This window comes from Symphalangus syndactylus, chromosome 15 (assembly GCF_028878055.3).
Source record: "Symphalangus syndactylus isolate Jambi chromosome 15, NHGRI_mSymSyn1-v2.1_pri, whole genome shotgun sequence".
In the NCBI taxonomy this organism is placed as follows: Eukaryota; Metazoa; Chordata; class Mammalia; order Primates; family Hylobatidae; genus Symphalangus; species Symphalangus syndactylus.
Window position 1 is genome coordinate 93,665,858 of NC_072437.2, and position 14,414 is coordinate 93,680,271.

Sequence of the window (14,414 nt, forward strand, 5' to 3'; positions counted from 1 at the left end):
GTGACTCTGCACACGTGGTTCCCTTGATGCCTGTTTAACATTTGCTTGTTCTTTAATATTCAGCTCAGGATTAGCTACTCTGGAAAGCTTTTTTTTTTTTTTTTTTTTTTTTTTTTTATTGAGATGGAGTTTTGCTCTTGTTATCCAGGCTGGAGTGAAATGGTGTGATCTCGGCTCAGTGCAACCTCCGCCTCCTGGGTTCAAGAGATTCCCCTGCCTCAGCCTCCTGAGTAGCTGGGATTACAGGCGCCTGCCACCACGCCCAGCTAATTTTTTGTATTTTTAGTAGTGATGGGGTTTCAACATGTTGGCCAGGCTGGCCTTGAACTCCTGACCTCAGGTGATCCACCTGTCTCGGCCTCCCAAAGTGCTAGGATTACAGGCGTGAGCCACCACGCCTGGTGGAAAGTATCTTCTGATGCTCTTGGACCTCATCTCTGTTACTCTTGCATCACCCTGTGCATGCCCCTACTCTGGCACTTACCTTTTTGTCATAAAATTGCTGACTTTCTTATCTGCCCACTCCACTGTGGGCTCCTGGAGAATGGTAATTCTACCTTATTCATTACTGAGTCCCCAGTGTCTAGTGCAGGGCCGATAGAGAGCTGACCTTCAGTAACTGAGGAAAATGACCACATAAATGAAAACGATGGAAAATGTCATGTAGAGGGTGGAGGAGGGGAGTGAGCTTTGCAATCTTTGTGGAATATGATGAAGCTAAGCTAGTTATTAGTGCTAACTCCCTGGGTGGTAGTATGGACTGATGACCTGCAGCATGCCAAGCTCACCTCAGAATTTATAAAATTCTGTCAGTTAATTTTGTCATCTTAAGGTTCAAAAAGCCTCACTTCCTGGAGCTTAGAACGCAAACTCTGGTGGTTCTATGCGTTTGCTAAAGCATTAGCCTCAAAAGGACAAGTAAAACCTTACACTGGGCTGTTTTTGTAGAAACGTGTGGTGTCCTCTAAGGTATCTGACGATGAAACTCAGTGTGAGGATTTGAATTACCTATTATGTTGGTTGCTAATGGAGGATGTGGATAAGTTTTTGACCATGATGGCCTAATTTATTCATGGGATGTGGCCTAAATTTTCAAGATGTCCAACTGTCAATTTTAAAGGTGTAATTTTCAAGGGACTTTGTAGGTAGTTTTATTTCTTCCCATTATACCTTAAGGTGAAGGACAATCTTGGCATTTTATGTGTAAGCACCATATTGCCCAGGGAAGAGCATGGAATATAATTTTAATCCAATTCACCATTGAGTAAATAAATCTGTAGAGCTTTTGAATTCACCTATTTGATTACATAAATGCAGGCCATGTGTTTTCCTCCTGTTCCCCCCACACAAAAAAGTGGCTTGTTGCTCTCCTAAATGGGCCTACTAGTCTGACCAGCAACATCTGTTTTGTTGCTCAGTTGACAATCTGTATTGTTGACTTAGAGAACAATATGTTCATCCACTTTGGCCAAACTAATATTTGTCATCAAAACTCTCTTTTTTATTCATCAAAGTCCAATTCAAACGACATCTCCTCCATGAAATCTCCCCTGATTAGTCATCAGAAGTGCTAATTTTTATCTGATGTTATTTTATACCACTCACATTGCACATTTATGAACTGACTTTGTACCTATTATGTTTGTTTTTCAAAGGTGAGGATTATGTGTTGCTTATTTTCATTTTCTCTAGAATATAATAAAGGATCAGGCTCAGAGTAGGCAATTAGTACATGTATGTTAAGTTTAATTGAATAAAAAGTGAATTTTGTCTGTTTATTTATTTATTTATTTATTTTTTGAGACAGAGTTTCTCTCTTGTTGCCCAGGCTGGAGTGCAGTGCACGATCTCGGCTCCCTGCAACCTCTGCCTCCTGGGTTCAAATGATTCTCCTGTCTCAGCCTCCCGAGTAGCTGGCATTACAGGCATGTGCCACCATGCCCGGCTAATTTTGTATTTTTAATAGAGACAGCATTTCACCATGTTGGTCAGGCTGGTCTTGAACTCTTGACCTCAAATGATCCACCTGCCTCAGCCTCCCAAAGTGCTGGGATTACAGGCATGAGCCACCATGCCTGGCCATTTGTTATTGTTATGATTGTCTTGGCTCTCCAACTAAAGGATAAGTTCTTTGAAGTTGACACATAATAGCTTTCAATAAATGGTAGCTATGACGATGATGATGATGGTGATGATGATAATGATGATAGCTATGATGATGATGATGATGACGATGATGACGATGATGATGACAATGATGATGATGGCGATGGTGATGTTGATGCATACAGTTCTAGGTACACAGTAAATAATCATATCTTTAGATTGGCAGCTTTTTTTTTTTTTTTTTTTTTTTGAGACAGTGTTTTGCTCTTGTTGCCCAGGCTGAAGCGCAATGGTGCAATCTCTGCTCACTGCAATCTCCGCTTTCTGCGTTCAAGCAATTCTTCTGCCTCAGCCTCCTGAGTAGCTGGGATTACAGGTGCCCGCCACCACACCCGGCTAATTTTTGTGTTTTTAGTTGAGATGGGGTTTCACCACGTTGGCCAGGCTGGTCTCCAACTCCTGACCTCAGGTGATCTGCCCGCCTCAGCCTCCCAAAGTGCTGGGATTACAGGCGTGAGCCACTGCGCCTGGCTAGATTGGCAGCCTTTAATTGATTAGCCAAGAGCAGTGTCCGAACTAAGAACCAGAAGGGCCAAAATATAGATGGCTAAAGGTGACCCAGGAAAGCTAGAGGCAAGATGTCAGATTGACTTTCCACAAAAGAGATTTTATATATCCAGTCAAACTTTGGATGTTTGGAAAACTATGTCTGAGGAACATAAATTCAAGTTTAGTAAAATGGCAAAGGCTGACAAAATTGGAAAATGAAGGCCAGGTGCGGTGGCTCATGCCTATAGTTCCAACACTTTGGGAGGCCAAGGTGGTCGGATCACCTGAGGTCAGGAATTCAAGACCAGCCTGGCCAACATGGTGTAACTCTGTCTCTACTAAAAATACAAAAATTAGCCAGGCGTGGTGGTGGGCACCTGTAATCCCAGCTACTCACGAGGCTGAGGCAGGAGAATTGCTTGAACCCAGGAGATGGAGGTTGCAGTGAGCCGAGATCATGCCACTGTACTCCAGCATGGATGACAGAACGAGACTCTATCTCCAAAAAAGAAAAAAAGAAAAGGAAAATGAAGAACGATTACTCCATTAAATGACACTAAAAAGATGAGTGATTTCAGTGCTTCCAAATGGTTACCGTGTGGTTTCTTCTTTATTGAGAATTTCACCCTAAGATCAAGCCTCATGGCAAAGCCTTTGTGAATGTAAAAAAAAAAAAAAAAAAAAGTTGACGTATGGGATAATTTGAGACAGTGAAAAGCAGCCTTGCAATAATGTGTTAAGCTGGAAGAGAATATGAGAATGTTGCAAAACATAGTGTCTAAAGGAGACTTGATGGCAGTGTGAGCCCTGATGAGAGACGATTTACGCTTTAGCCATGAAAAAGACAGAGAAAGAAGAGGAACACTTAGAAAAGAATAAGACTGGGGACAGTGATGAAAAAAGCCATATAGGCCAGGTGCAGTGGCTCATGCCTGTAATTCCAACACTTCAGGAGGTAGAGGCAGGAGAATAGCTTGAGCCCAGGAGTTCAGGACCAGCCCAGGCAACACAGTGAGACTACTGTCTCTATAAAAAATAAAAAAAATTAGCCCAGCATGGTGGCATGTGCCTGTAGTTCCAGCTACTTGGGGGGGTGGGAGAGTTGGGAGGAGGCTGCAGTGAGCCGTGATGACGCCATTGCCTTCCAGCCTGGGCCACAGAGCAAGACTCTGTCTCAAAAAGAAAAAAAAAATAAAGCTGTATAATATTCTTCTCACTGTAACCTCTGAATAAGGGAAACGCCATAGACAAAGGTCCTTTCATTTGGGATAACGTCTACTCCTTCACTACTTTAACTTACAAAGTAGAGTTATGATGGGGGGAGGGGGGAGGGACAGCATTAGGAGATATACCTAATGTTAAATGACGAGTTAATGGGTGCAGCACACCAACATGGCACATGTATACATATGTAACAAACCTGCATGTTGTGCACATGTACCCTAAAACTTAAAGTATAATAAAAAAATAGAGTTATGATAGCAGAATAGTTTCTAAAAGCCTTGAAGAGGCTATAGTTAAAATGAATCCTTTGAAACTGTGTCAAAAACACGTATTTCTAAATATTTAAAATGAAAGCATCTTTGTGCGCTTTCACTGTGAACTTTGCTCTTGTTCTAATAAAGCATTTCAGGATGATTCAGGCACTTAAAAATGTGTCAAATGGTCCTAACTCTATGGTTATTATCTATATAACATTAGCTATCAGCTATGTTTATTTGTAAACTGTGAACACATGCATATGTGTGCACACACCCACACACTCCTGTCCCAATTAATCCTTGTGCTATGCTCAGATTGGCCATAGCCTGTCCACAAGGTTGGATCCATTAGTCCTGCAGAAGATGGCCAGTCACCTACAGTGGCTTTTTTTTTGTATGATGAAGTAGCAATTCTAATGACCATTTTAAGACAAGAAAATCAGTACTATTGCACTCCATAAGAAGTTAGTCAAGAAAGGGTTTTTCTCTCAATAGAGGAGTAGTTACAGAAGTTACGGGAATATATATCATATTACAGTGTATGCCTGCTAAAAAGAGTGGGTAGAACAATACGTTTTGACATAGAAAGACCTCCAAGATATATTAAGTTATAAAAGCAAGTCTCAAAATGACGTATGGTGTGACCTTAACTCAAATTTTATCTCAGAAATGCTGGGTTTCCCATACAAGCCCACTACCAGTCACTCACTGTAATCCATTATCTTATTTTATTTTCATCATAACAGCGATGACTATCAGAATTTATACCATATGCTTATATAGTAGTCCCCCTGTATCTGTGGTTTTAGTTTACCAATGTGCAAAAATATTAAATGGAAAATTCCATAAATAAATAATTCATAAGTTTTAAATTGTACACCATTCTGAGTAGCATGATGAAGTCTCTCACTGTCTCACTCTGTCCCACCCAGGATGTGAATCTTCGCTTTGTTCCGCACGCATCTCCACGCTGTAGCTGCTACCCGTCTATGAGTCCCTTAGGAGCTGGCTGGCCTACCAGATAGACAGTCCCAGTATCACAGTGCTTGTGTTCACAGAACACTTATTTTCCTCAATAATGCCTCCAAAGCACACGAATAGTGATGAAGCTGTGATGTACTTCCTTTTAGTTAAAAGGTGAAAGTTCTCGACTTAATAAGAAAACAAAAAAATCATATGGCTGAGGTTGGCTAAGATCTATGGTAAGAATGAACCTTCTATCCATGAAATTGGAAAGAAGGAACATTTAAGTTTGTGGGTAGAAGGTATGAACAGAGCGTGTTCTGATGGACAGCAACTGGTATAATCTGAGGTGTCAGGCATCTTCTTGGGGTCTTGGAACAGATCCCCTGTGGATAAGGGGACATGACAGTAGTTTTGTTTGTTAAATTTGTTGTCTGTATTTTTCCATTAGAATGTAAATTCAAGGTCCCTGTTTTGTTCCCAGCACCTAATATGCCTGTCACAGAGTTGACTCTCAGTGAATATCTATTGAATGAATGAATCATTGGTGTGTGTGTGTGTGTGTGTGTGTATATATATATATATATATATATTTTTTTTTTTTTTTTTTTTTTTTGAGACGGAGTCTCGCTCTGTTTCCCAGGCTGAAATGCAGTGGAGCCATCTTGGCTCACTGCAACCTCTGCCTCCTGGGTTCAAGCAATCCTCCTGGCTCAGTCTCCTGAGTAGCTGAGACTACAGGCACTTGACACCGTGCCTGGCTAATTTTTGTATTTTTAGTAGAGATACGGTTTCACTATGTTGGCCAAGCTGGTCTTGAACTCCTGACCTCAGGCGATCCACCTGCCTCAGCCTCCCAAAGTGCTGGGGGATTACAGGCATGAGCCACTGCACCCGGCCATATATTTTTAAAGCCCACATTTGTATATATGCACACATATAGGTTAAAAAATGGAAAAAACATTGACAAGATACATATCAAAGAGTTAATATGTATTACCTCTCCATAAGGGAAATTTGCATAGCTTACTCTATTTCTGTATGTTGGAAATGTGTTCATATATTCCTTATTTAAATAAAATATATATATATATGGCCGGGTGCAGTGGCTCATGCCTGTAATCCCAGCACTTTGGGAGGTCAAAGTGGGCAGATCATGAGGTCAAGAGATTGAGACCATCCTGGCCAACATGGTGAAACCCCATCTCTACTAAAAATACAAAAGTTAGCTGGGCGTGGTGGTGCAGGCCTGTAGTCCCAGCTACTTGGAAGGCTGAGGCAGGAGAATCGCTTGAACCCAGGAGGCGGAGCTTGCAATGAGCAGAGATCGTGCCACTGCAATCCAGCCTGGCAACAGAGTGAGACTCTGTCTCAAAAATAAATAAATAAATAAATAAAATAAAAATGAAACATTAAGACATGAAACTGTAGCCCTTTTTACCTCTTTCTCAGTGGCAAAGAGCCATTAAATGAAAGTTTAAAAGCTATATAAGTTCAAATACTTAAACATTTGCAACACTTTGTAATATTGACTAAGTTAGAATGAGTGAATGAATGTTTTTGAGGCAAGAAAAGTAGATTTATATTTTATGACAATTTACAATTGTAGATTAAGGCAATAAAAGGACAAATCAAAACCCATTCAGTCAGAAGACTGTCCCACCGTGTGGAGGTGGGGAAGGGAACGTGATATAGAGTATGTTTTCTGCATTTCATTTTGTTTCTCATTGATGCTCAGTTTAATCATGATTGAGTTGAATGAGATGGCTACTTAAACTAATATACAGTCTTGATTGTTTAAGGCTCCTTGGTAGCAGGAGATTATATAAAAATCAGGTTTATCATTTGAATGGGGAGGTGAACTTTCTTGACTTTGATTTTTTTCAGCAGCAATTTAGAGTTGTGGACTGAGTTCACTGATTAGTTATCTGAGAGTATATTTGTTTGCATATTTTTCTTAATTGAATTGGGCATAGTGGTGACCCCAGTTGCATTGCTGTGTATGTGCCACTTTAGGTCCTGATTAAACTGTCTGAAGTTTATGCTTGAGGGGAGGAGAGATTTCCATGCAGATTCTGGACATGTAAAATGGAAAAAGTTCATCTAATTATTTTGCTAAAACATGAAAGCATGAAAGCATGTTTAAGGGAGTGTATGAGTTTTCCTTCTGTAGTCATCCAGTCTTTAGTGTAGGGAGGAATTTGTTGATTAGGGATTGAGATCCCTCTCACTCTAAGAGCCCAGGCACTGGCTCTTAGTTTTGGGGTTAGTGTCTTTGGACAGAGTACAGCCTCTGAGAGATCTCTGGGATGACTACTGGGAGAGTTTACCACCCCCACTAACCCCTCAATGTCCCCAAATCTCTTTGTATCTCTTCTCTTTGTTTTTCTTCATTCCCCATTTCTTTTTCTCTGCCATTGGTCCCTCAAGCATTGACTGCTCCTCAGACAAAATTTGCTGCTGATCTTGGCCATGCTCAAAGTACATTTCCGTGTGTTGCAAGAGGTCAGAGAGAGAATGAAAAGAGGAGGTTAATTCATAGTCAAAAAAGGAGAAGTTTTAATGGGCATGGGATTTCCGATTGGGTTTATGAAAAGGTTCTGTAACTAGATAGTGGTGATGGTTTTGCAACATTGTGAATGTACTTAGTGCCACTTAATTGTACACTTTAAAATGCTCAAAATGATAAAATTTATGTTATGTGCGTTTTGCCACAATTTAAAAAAATAAGGCCTGGGCAACATAGAAAGATCACCATCTCTACAAAAGAAAAAAAAATAGCTGGGTATGGTGGCATGTGACTGCAGTCCCAGCTATGCAGGAGGCTGAGGTGAGAGGATCGCCTGAGCCCGGGAGATTGAGGCTGCGGTGAGCCGTGATCATGTCACTGTACTCCAGCCTGGGAAACAGAGCAAGACCCTGTCTCAAAAAACAAACAAAAAACAAGACAAAACATAAAGAAAAAACCCAAAAAACCCTTTTTCTAAAGTGATGCCCACATTTACAAGTTCTCTCCTATTTCTTTTTTTTTTTTTTAATTGAAACAGAGTCTCGCTCTGTCGCCCAGGCTGGAGTGCAGTGGCACGATCTTGGCTCACTGCAACCTCCGCCTCCCGGGTTCATGCCGTTCTCCTGCCTCAGACTCCCGAGTAGCTGGGACTACAGGCGCCCGCCACCACGCCCGGCTAATTTTTTTGTATTTTTAGTAGAGACGGGGTTTCACCGTGTTAGCCAGGATGGTCTTGATCTCCTGACGTTGCGATCTGCCCACCTCGGCCTCCCAAAGTGCTGGGATCACAGGTGTGAGCCACCGTGCCTGGCCCTCCTATTTTTTATCTCCTAAATTTTTCATTTAAAAATTTAAGAGGACCTAACACACACACAAACACTCACACATCCCACCACCACCACTAAACTTAAACAACTAGCAGGGGGCCCTGCTATTCATACGAATAGATGTTTGTGTTGACCAATGTACGATTCCTCAGTTGGACCTTACTGTGGCCAGCAGCTTTCAGGAGGCTTTTCTGGGCTGAATAGAGATTAGGATGTTATGCTGTAAAATGCATCCAGGAAATTTTCTTTAGGCAAAGCTTTAGGATAGGATATATTGCTATGTATGTGTGTGTATACCTATGCATGTAGGTGCAAGACCTAAATCACCTGAATCTTGCCAATAAAAAGAGATACTTTGGGGCTGACTGATTCTTCATAAATAGCTTCTATTGCTTTCCAATTCAAAATGGAACTTTACTCATGGATTACTTTACTTTTCTGAATATAAATTATAGAACTCTACCACTGTACTTTTCAATCTCATTGAACTAGCCAAACATTAACAAGCAATTGCAGAAATTGCAGAAAGTGCATAAAGCAACATTTTCAATTTTTTTTTGCCATGATACGGCTGTGTTAAAGTCAGGTTCCCTCTGTTGGCTGAGATGAGTGTTGTAGGTCTGAACTTTGGCAATGTCAACAGGTTAGTTTTCGTGTGCTGTTACCCCACTCCCTCTCTTACTTCATTACTCTCCTTTCTTCTGCCTCCTAAAGGAACTTTATCCTTGGAAAAGAACTGAGCCTTGATTCTGCAACGTAGTCCTGGCAGGGAAGAAGAGCTACTTGCATATCAGCAGTGAAGCTTGGTTTTCCTTGATCTGGATGTAGAGAGCCCCTGACCTTAATGACACATATTGAAGAGACAGGGCTAGCGAGAACAGCTGCTTAGCTAATCACACCAGCAGATCAGCTCTGGTCTCAGTGGGGGTGCTAAGTAGAGCAGCCAGCTCACCCTCACAGGCACTGCTCTGCGCACACCCTGGATATCTTGTTCCCATTTCTTTTCTGCAATAATAGTTCTTCATTCATTGTGTATCGTAAGGATAGATTTCATGAGAAGGAAAAGGCAACTACAACTCAAGTTTTGCAAAAGATATTTGACATTTCTGAATTTCATTAAGGAATTTGATTAAGGAATCAAGCAAAACTGCTGATTCTAGTAGCCTGCGGGTGACAGATGGTCAGTTTTTCATCCCTGGGTATTAACAGCCTAATTCCTCTCTCTCTTCTAAGGTTCCTTAAGATCTTTCCTGGATCTAGTCAAATCACTTGATAATTCAGAGGTGATTCTGTCCTCTTAGGTACTAGGATCTGAATATGGTGCCTACAGATGCAGACATTTGGTGTCAGTGATATAGTGTGACAGGAAAGATGTCCTCTAAGTGTTAGATAAACACTTAGTCCTAGTGATCAAGAAGATTTCATTTAAGAAGTAGTATTAATCATTGGGTTAGAGTGATTCTCTCCTGCTCCAGCCTCAGTCTAAGACAGAATTTACTCTTTCTGAACTCTTTGTTGTTCTAACACTACTGCTTTAACCTTAAAATATTCTAAAAATGTTTTGCTATCATAAAAATTTAGTTTAAATAATAGTTTGATGATGGTTTATTGGTTCAGGCAGGCTTTACTAAAAACATCTAAGATCAAGATTGCCTTCTGTTTTCTCAAATATTTCCGGAGAGGGAGAGTTCGTTACTTTTTTCAGCCTTTTAATGACTCTTTCAGAGCACAATCACTTGTGAGATGGTTTGTGCCTGTATCAGTGCAAACCTAAACTAGATAGGCCTTCTGCCATATCTTCTTTGCCAACTTATGTTACTTCCTTACAGTGCCACTGTGAAGAGGGTTGCCAGTAGCCCCCCTTGCAGCACCCGCTCAGCAATATCACAACTTGAAATATTTTACGACCTCATTGGAGAACCTGGGAAGAATGTAAGGTAGAAAGGAGACTTTTTGATTATTTTGGAGAGCTGCCAGTCCTTTAGGCAGGTGGCCTGGAGAGGTAGTAAAGGCACTCACGGTCAAGGGTTCTCCAAGGTGACACTGTACTATTGTTCCAAGTCTGGTTTGCAAACCTTAAATATTTTTAGCCCAACAGAAAGAAATGTTTCTAAAAGGAGCTTTGCTGTCCATATACCCCTAGGAATCAGACTATACTCAAAGAAACTACTGTCAAACAGGATTCATCTCCGACTTTGAACTCTTGCGTGGTGCTTCTTAGTATTAGTCCCTTCACACTGCATTTTCCTCTCTTATCTCTCGCTCTCTGTATTATATTCACTTTAGCTTGTCTACTCTCTTTTCACCTGCCTCTTCAAAGTAAATAGGTCTTAAATTACCTTCATCTTTCAACACTTTGCACCATATCAGTCCCTCCTAAGAGTTCCCAGTTGCTTCTTTACTCAGTTCTAATTTGGAGGCCCTACTAATTTTCCCTTATCTCTTCTTCCATTCTGTATATACAGCTAACAACAATTGAGAACTTATTGTATGCACAGCATTAACATAGGAAAATTAAAGCACAAAGAGTGTATCTTTTCAGCTATCCAATGTATTAAATATATTTTGATACTATGATTGAGCCATAGAATTTTTCTGCTTGCCCATTTATTCATTTGCCTTATTCCATTTTTAGACCAGTTGACACGATAATAGTGAATAAATCAGGACACACAGGGTTGTTGCTTGAAGAAGCATATTTCAGGTAAACACATGCATCACTTAATTACTCTAGATTTTTGGTTCTTCAGATTTCAGTTTTCTTGTTCACTGCTGTATTTGCAGAGCCTAGCGCAGTGCCAGACACAAAGCAGTGCCTTATAAATATTTGCTAAATAAGTAAATATATGAGTATTAGGCTGATAGGACATGCATTCTGGACCTTTACAACTTAAAAGTAACCCCCAATCTGAGTTCAAAATAATTTTAAACTTTATACATGGCATGTCTAGTTTTTTTAAAATGCTTTATGTGTTTTTAATATGCTTTAAAAATGTTTCAAAACATGCTTTAAATAAACCGAAGTCTTCAAGAGACTTAATCTTTAATTTACCTTATATCTTAAAAGTAACCCCTATCTGGGTTCAGAATAATGTTTACCTTTATACATGGCATGTCTAGTTTTTAAAAAAATGCTTTATGTGTTTTTAATATGCTTTTAAAATGTTTCAAAACATGCTTTAAATAAACCGAAGTCTTCAAGATACTTAATCTTTTTTTTTTTTTTTGAGATGGAGTCTTGCTGTGTTGCCAGGCTAGAGTGCAGTGGCGTGATCTCGGCTCACTGCAACCTTCTCCTCCCGGGTTCAAGCGATTTTCTTGCCTCAGGCTCCTGAGTAGCTGGGGCTATCAGCATGCGCCACCATGGCCAACTAATTTTTGTATTTTTAGTAGAGACGAGGTTTCACCATGTTGGCCAGGATGGCCTCGATCTCTTGACCTCATGATCGGCCTGCCTCAGCCTCCCAAAGTGCTGGGATTACAGGCATGAGCCAGTGTGCCTGACTGAGACTTAATCTTTAAGGCCTGGGAATGAGCAGATATTCATTGTTTTAAATATATGTTTATTGATGCCCACTATATCATTTAAAACTGGTGCTCATTTGTTCTCTTGGGAGTGAGGTGAGCTAACATTTAGTTATGCTCAATGCTAAATGCCCATATGTTCAGTGTGCAGAGTGCAGGCTTCAGAGTCAAACTCTTCTGCTCTGAACCTTGGAGGGCTACTCACTAACTCTATGACCTGGGACCAGTTATTTTTCCTCTCTATGTCTCAGCTTCCTCATCCATTAGTCTGTAAAACAGTCAGAATCATTCAGCAAACCTCATAGAATTGTTATGAAAAGCAAACAAATTAGCATTAGGAAAGTTATAAAGCAGCAGCAGGCACCTCACAGGTGCTCATTAAGTAAAACAGATCTGTGGAATGCATCTAATAATGTCCCTACCTCATAGGAGAGTTGTGAAAATTAAATGAGATATCTCCAAAACACTTAACATAGTGCCTTGGTACCTGGTAAACACTCAATAAATCTTATATTGTTATGTTTAATAGAGAAGACATATTAAGATATTATAAAATAAACACATGTAACACCAGAGAACAATGAAGTGATGTGCTCAATGACATGAGTTGTAAATAAACCTAGGCATCAGAAAAAAGGAAGAATCATTTCCCTGGAAGGTGAGAGAAGATCTTTCACAACATCAAGAATTAGTGGGGCCGGGCGCGTTGGCTCTCACCTGTAATCCCAGCACTTTGGGAGGCTGAGGCAGACAGATCACTTGAGGTCAGGAGTTCAAGACCACCCTGGCCAACATGGTGAAACCCTGTTTTTACTAAAAATACAAAAATTAGCCTGGCATGGTGGCACGCACCTGTAATCCCAGCTATTTAGGAGGCTGAAGCACCAGAACCTGGGAGGTGGAGTTTGCAGTGAGCCAAGATTGTGCCACTGCACTCCAGCTTGAGCGACCACGCAAGACTCCATCTCAAAAAAACAAAACAAAACAAAAAAGCATTAGTGGGAGGAGAATAACGTAGTGAGAGGAAAGAGAATTTTTCAGGCAAGAATTGAAGGCAGCCCATGGCCCAGGGCCGAAGGGAGAAGAGGAGAAAGGAAAAAGTGAGGAAGAATTGTGTCAGGGCGCAGCAGGAAGTAAGTAGTAATGAGCTGGATGGGGCCAAGCAATGGAAGCCCCGGGAAGCCTGACAGTGGTGCTAGGAGTTGGGCATGGGCAGCAGACAGCATGCCACCCCCGAGGTATTCAGGCAGTGTGGTGTGCAGGGCCCTGTCTCTTCTTGTTTGGGTTGCCCTGGCCAAGATTGTCTCTTGCAATCTGTTCACATGTGTTCCAGGGCCTGCACACTTAAGATCCCTTTTATTCCTGCTTGATGCCCTTTGGCCCAAGAATTTACTACTCAGCTTTTGTAACACTTTCTTAAAACTGCCTTTCTTCTGGTGAATGGCTGTGCCTCACTGAAAGTTTTTTCCTGAAAGGAAATGATAAGGGAGGAAAAAGCTCCAACTACCCCAAGTAGGCATTTTATAGGCGCTTGTACAAAGTGTGAGTCCTTGTGTGTGCCTTGCTTCCTCTCTCATATTTTCTTTGGAATGGGAGCAAGTTATCATTTAAAAAATAACAATGATAATGGACTGGATCCTATCAATGATCCAAGGTCATTAAAATTCTCTTGCTATATCAATCCTTTTTGAGCTGCCAGACTTCATCTAAAAGGTGCACCTCAAGTCCCTAGAGGATACATAGTTTATTTTCAGGGTTTTAAAACTCAGTCAAGCTGGCTAAAGCCTGGGTATATAATGAACTACTTTTCAGTCTTTGCAGGCCATGATCTTAATATTCTTCCATTTCAGTTTTGCAATAATTGGCGAATCAGGGATTATCACTTTGGTTACCTTTATTCGTAGGTTTACAAAAAGAAATAATCATAAAAGAGGTGGCAGTTTTGAAGATACTCATATATACAACCATAAGGGTCATTGTCATGGAGCATATTGCATTGGCTATTGCATTCGCTCCTCAAATGGGAATATTACATATGGAACTTTACAGAAACTATATACATGTGGAAGATTATCTCCAGAAAATTAAGAAAGCCCTTTCCTAAAGGCCATACTGGTTTTACAGAGTGAATAAAAGGAAGCGAGAGAAAGAAAATTGATGACTTGGTATAGCTGAACTTAATAAGTGCTAAATTGCTAAATTGTAGCATCCTAGAATGATATTTATAGAATATTTTGTGTAAGAGTTTATATGACCTGTTTTTAGATATTCTTCTTTTGGTCCTCAGAAGATCAGAGAAAGCTGGGTGGTGGAGGGGTGGTGGGGGGAGAATCTGTATTATTTTGTTTTAGGGTTGTTTGACATTTGAGCTTATTAATTAACTCTGATGCCTTCCAGTGAATTCTGCCAACTCACTGGACGATTTCTGTATAAATGAGGTGGGTCAGAAGGCAG

The 14,414-nt window shown here is 40.6% G+C and overlaps 1 protein-coding gene across 2 annotated transcripts in view; it reads right to left on the reverse strand.

The window, feature by feature from the left end:
- Nucleotides 1-14,414, reverse strand: part of FLT1 (fms related receptor tyrosine kinase 1) — a 196,848-nt gene that overhangs the window by 66,307 nt on the left and 116,127 nt on the right. The window contains exon 15 of one of the 2 annotated variants that reach the window (XM_055244575.2): nucleotides 1,726-2,293. The exons of the other annotated variant lie outside the window; for it this stretch is intronic. Coding sequence (XP_055100550.2) covers nucleotides 2,211-2,293 — 83 coding nt within the window. The 3' untranslated portion in view covers nucleotides 1,726-2,210. Of the gene's footprint in view, nucleotides 1-1,725; nucleotides 2,294-14,414 lie in introns of those variants that run through there. 2 annotated transcript variants of the gene reach the window in all.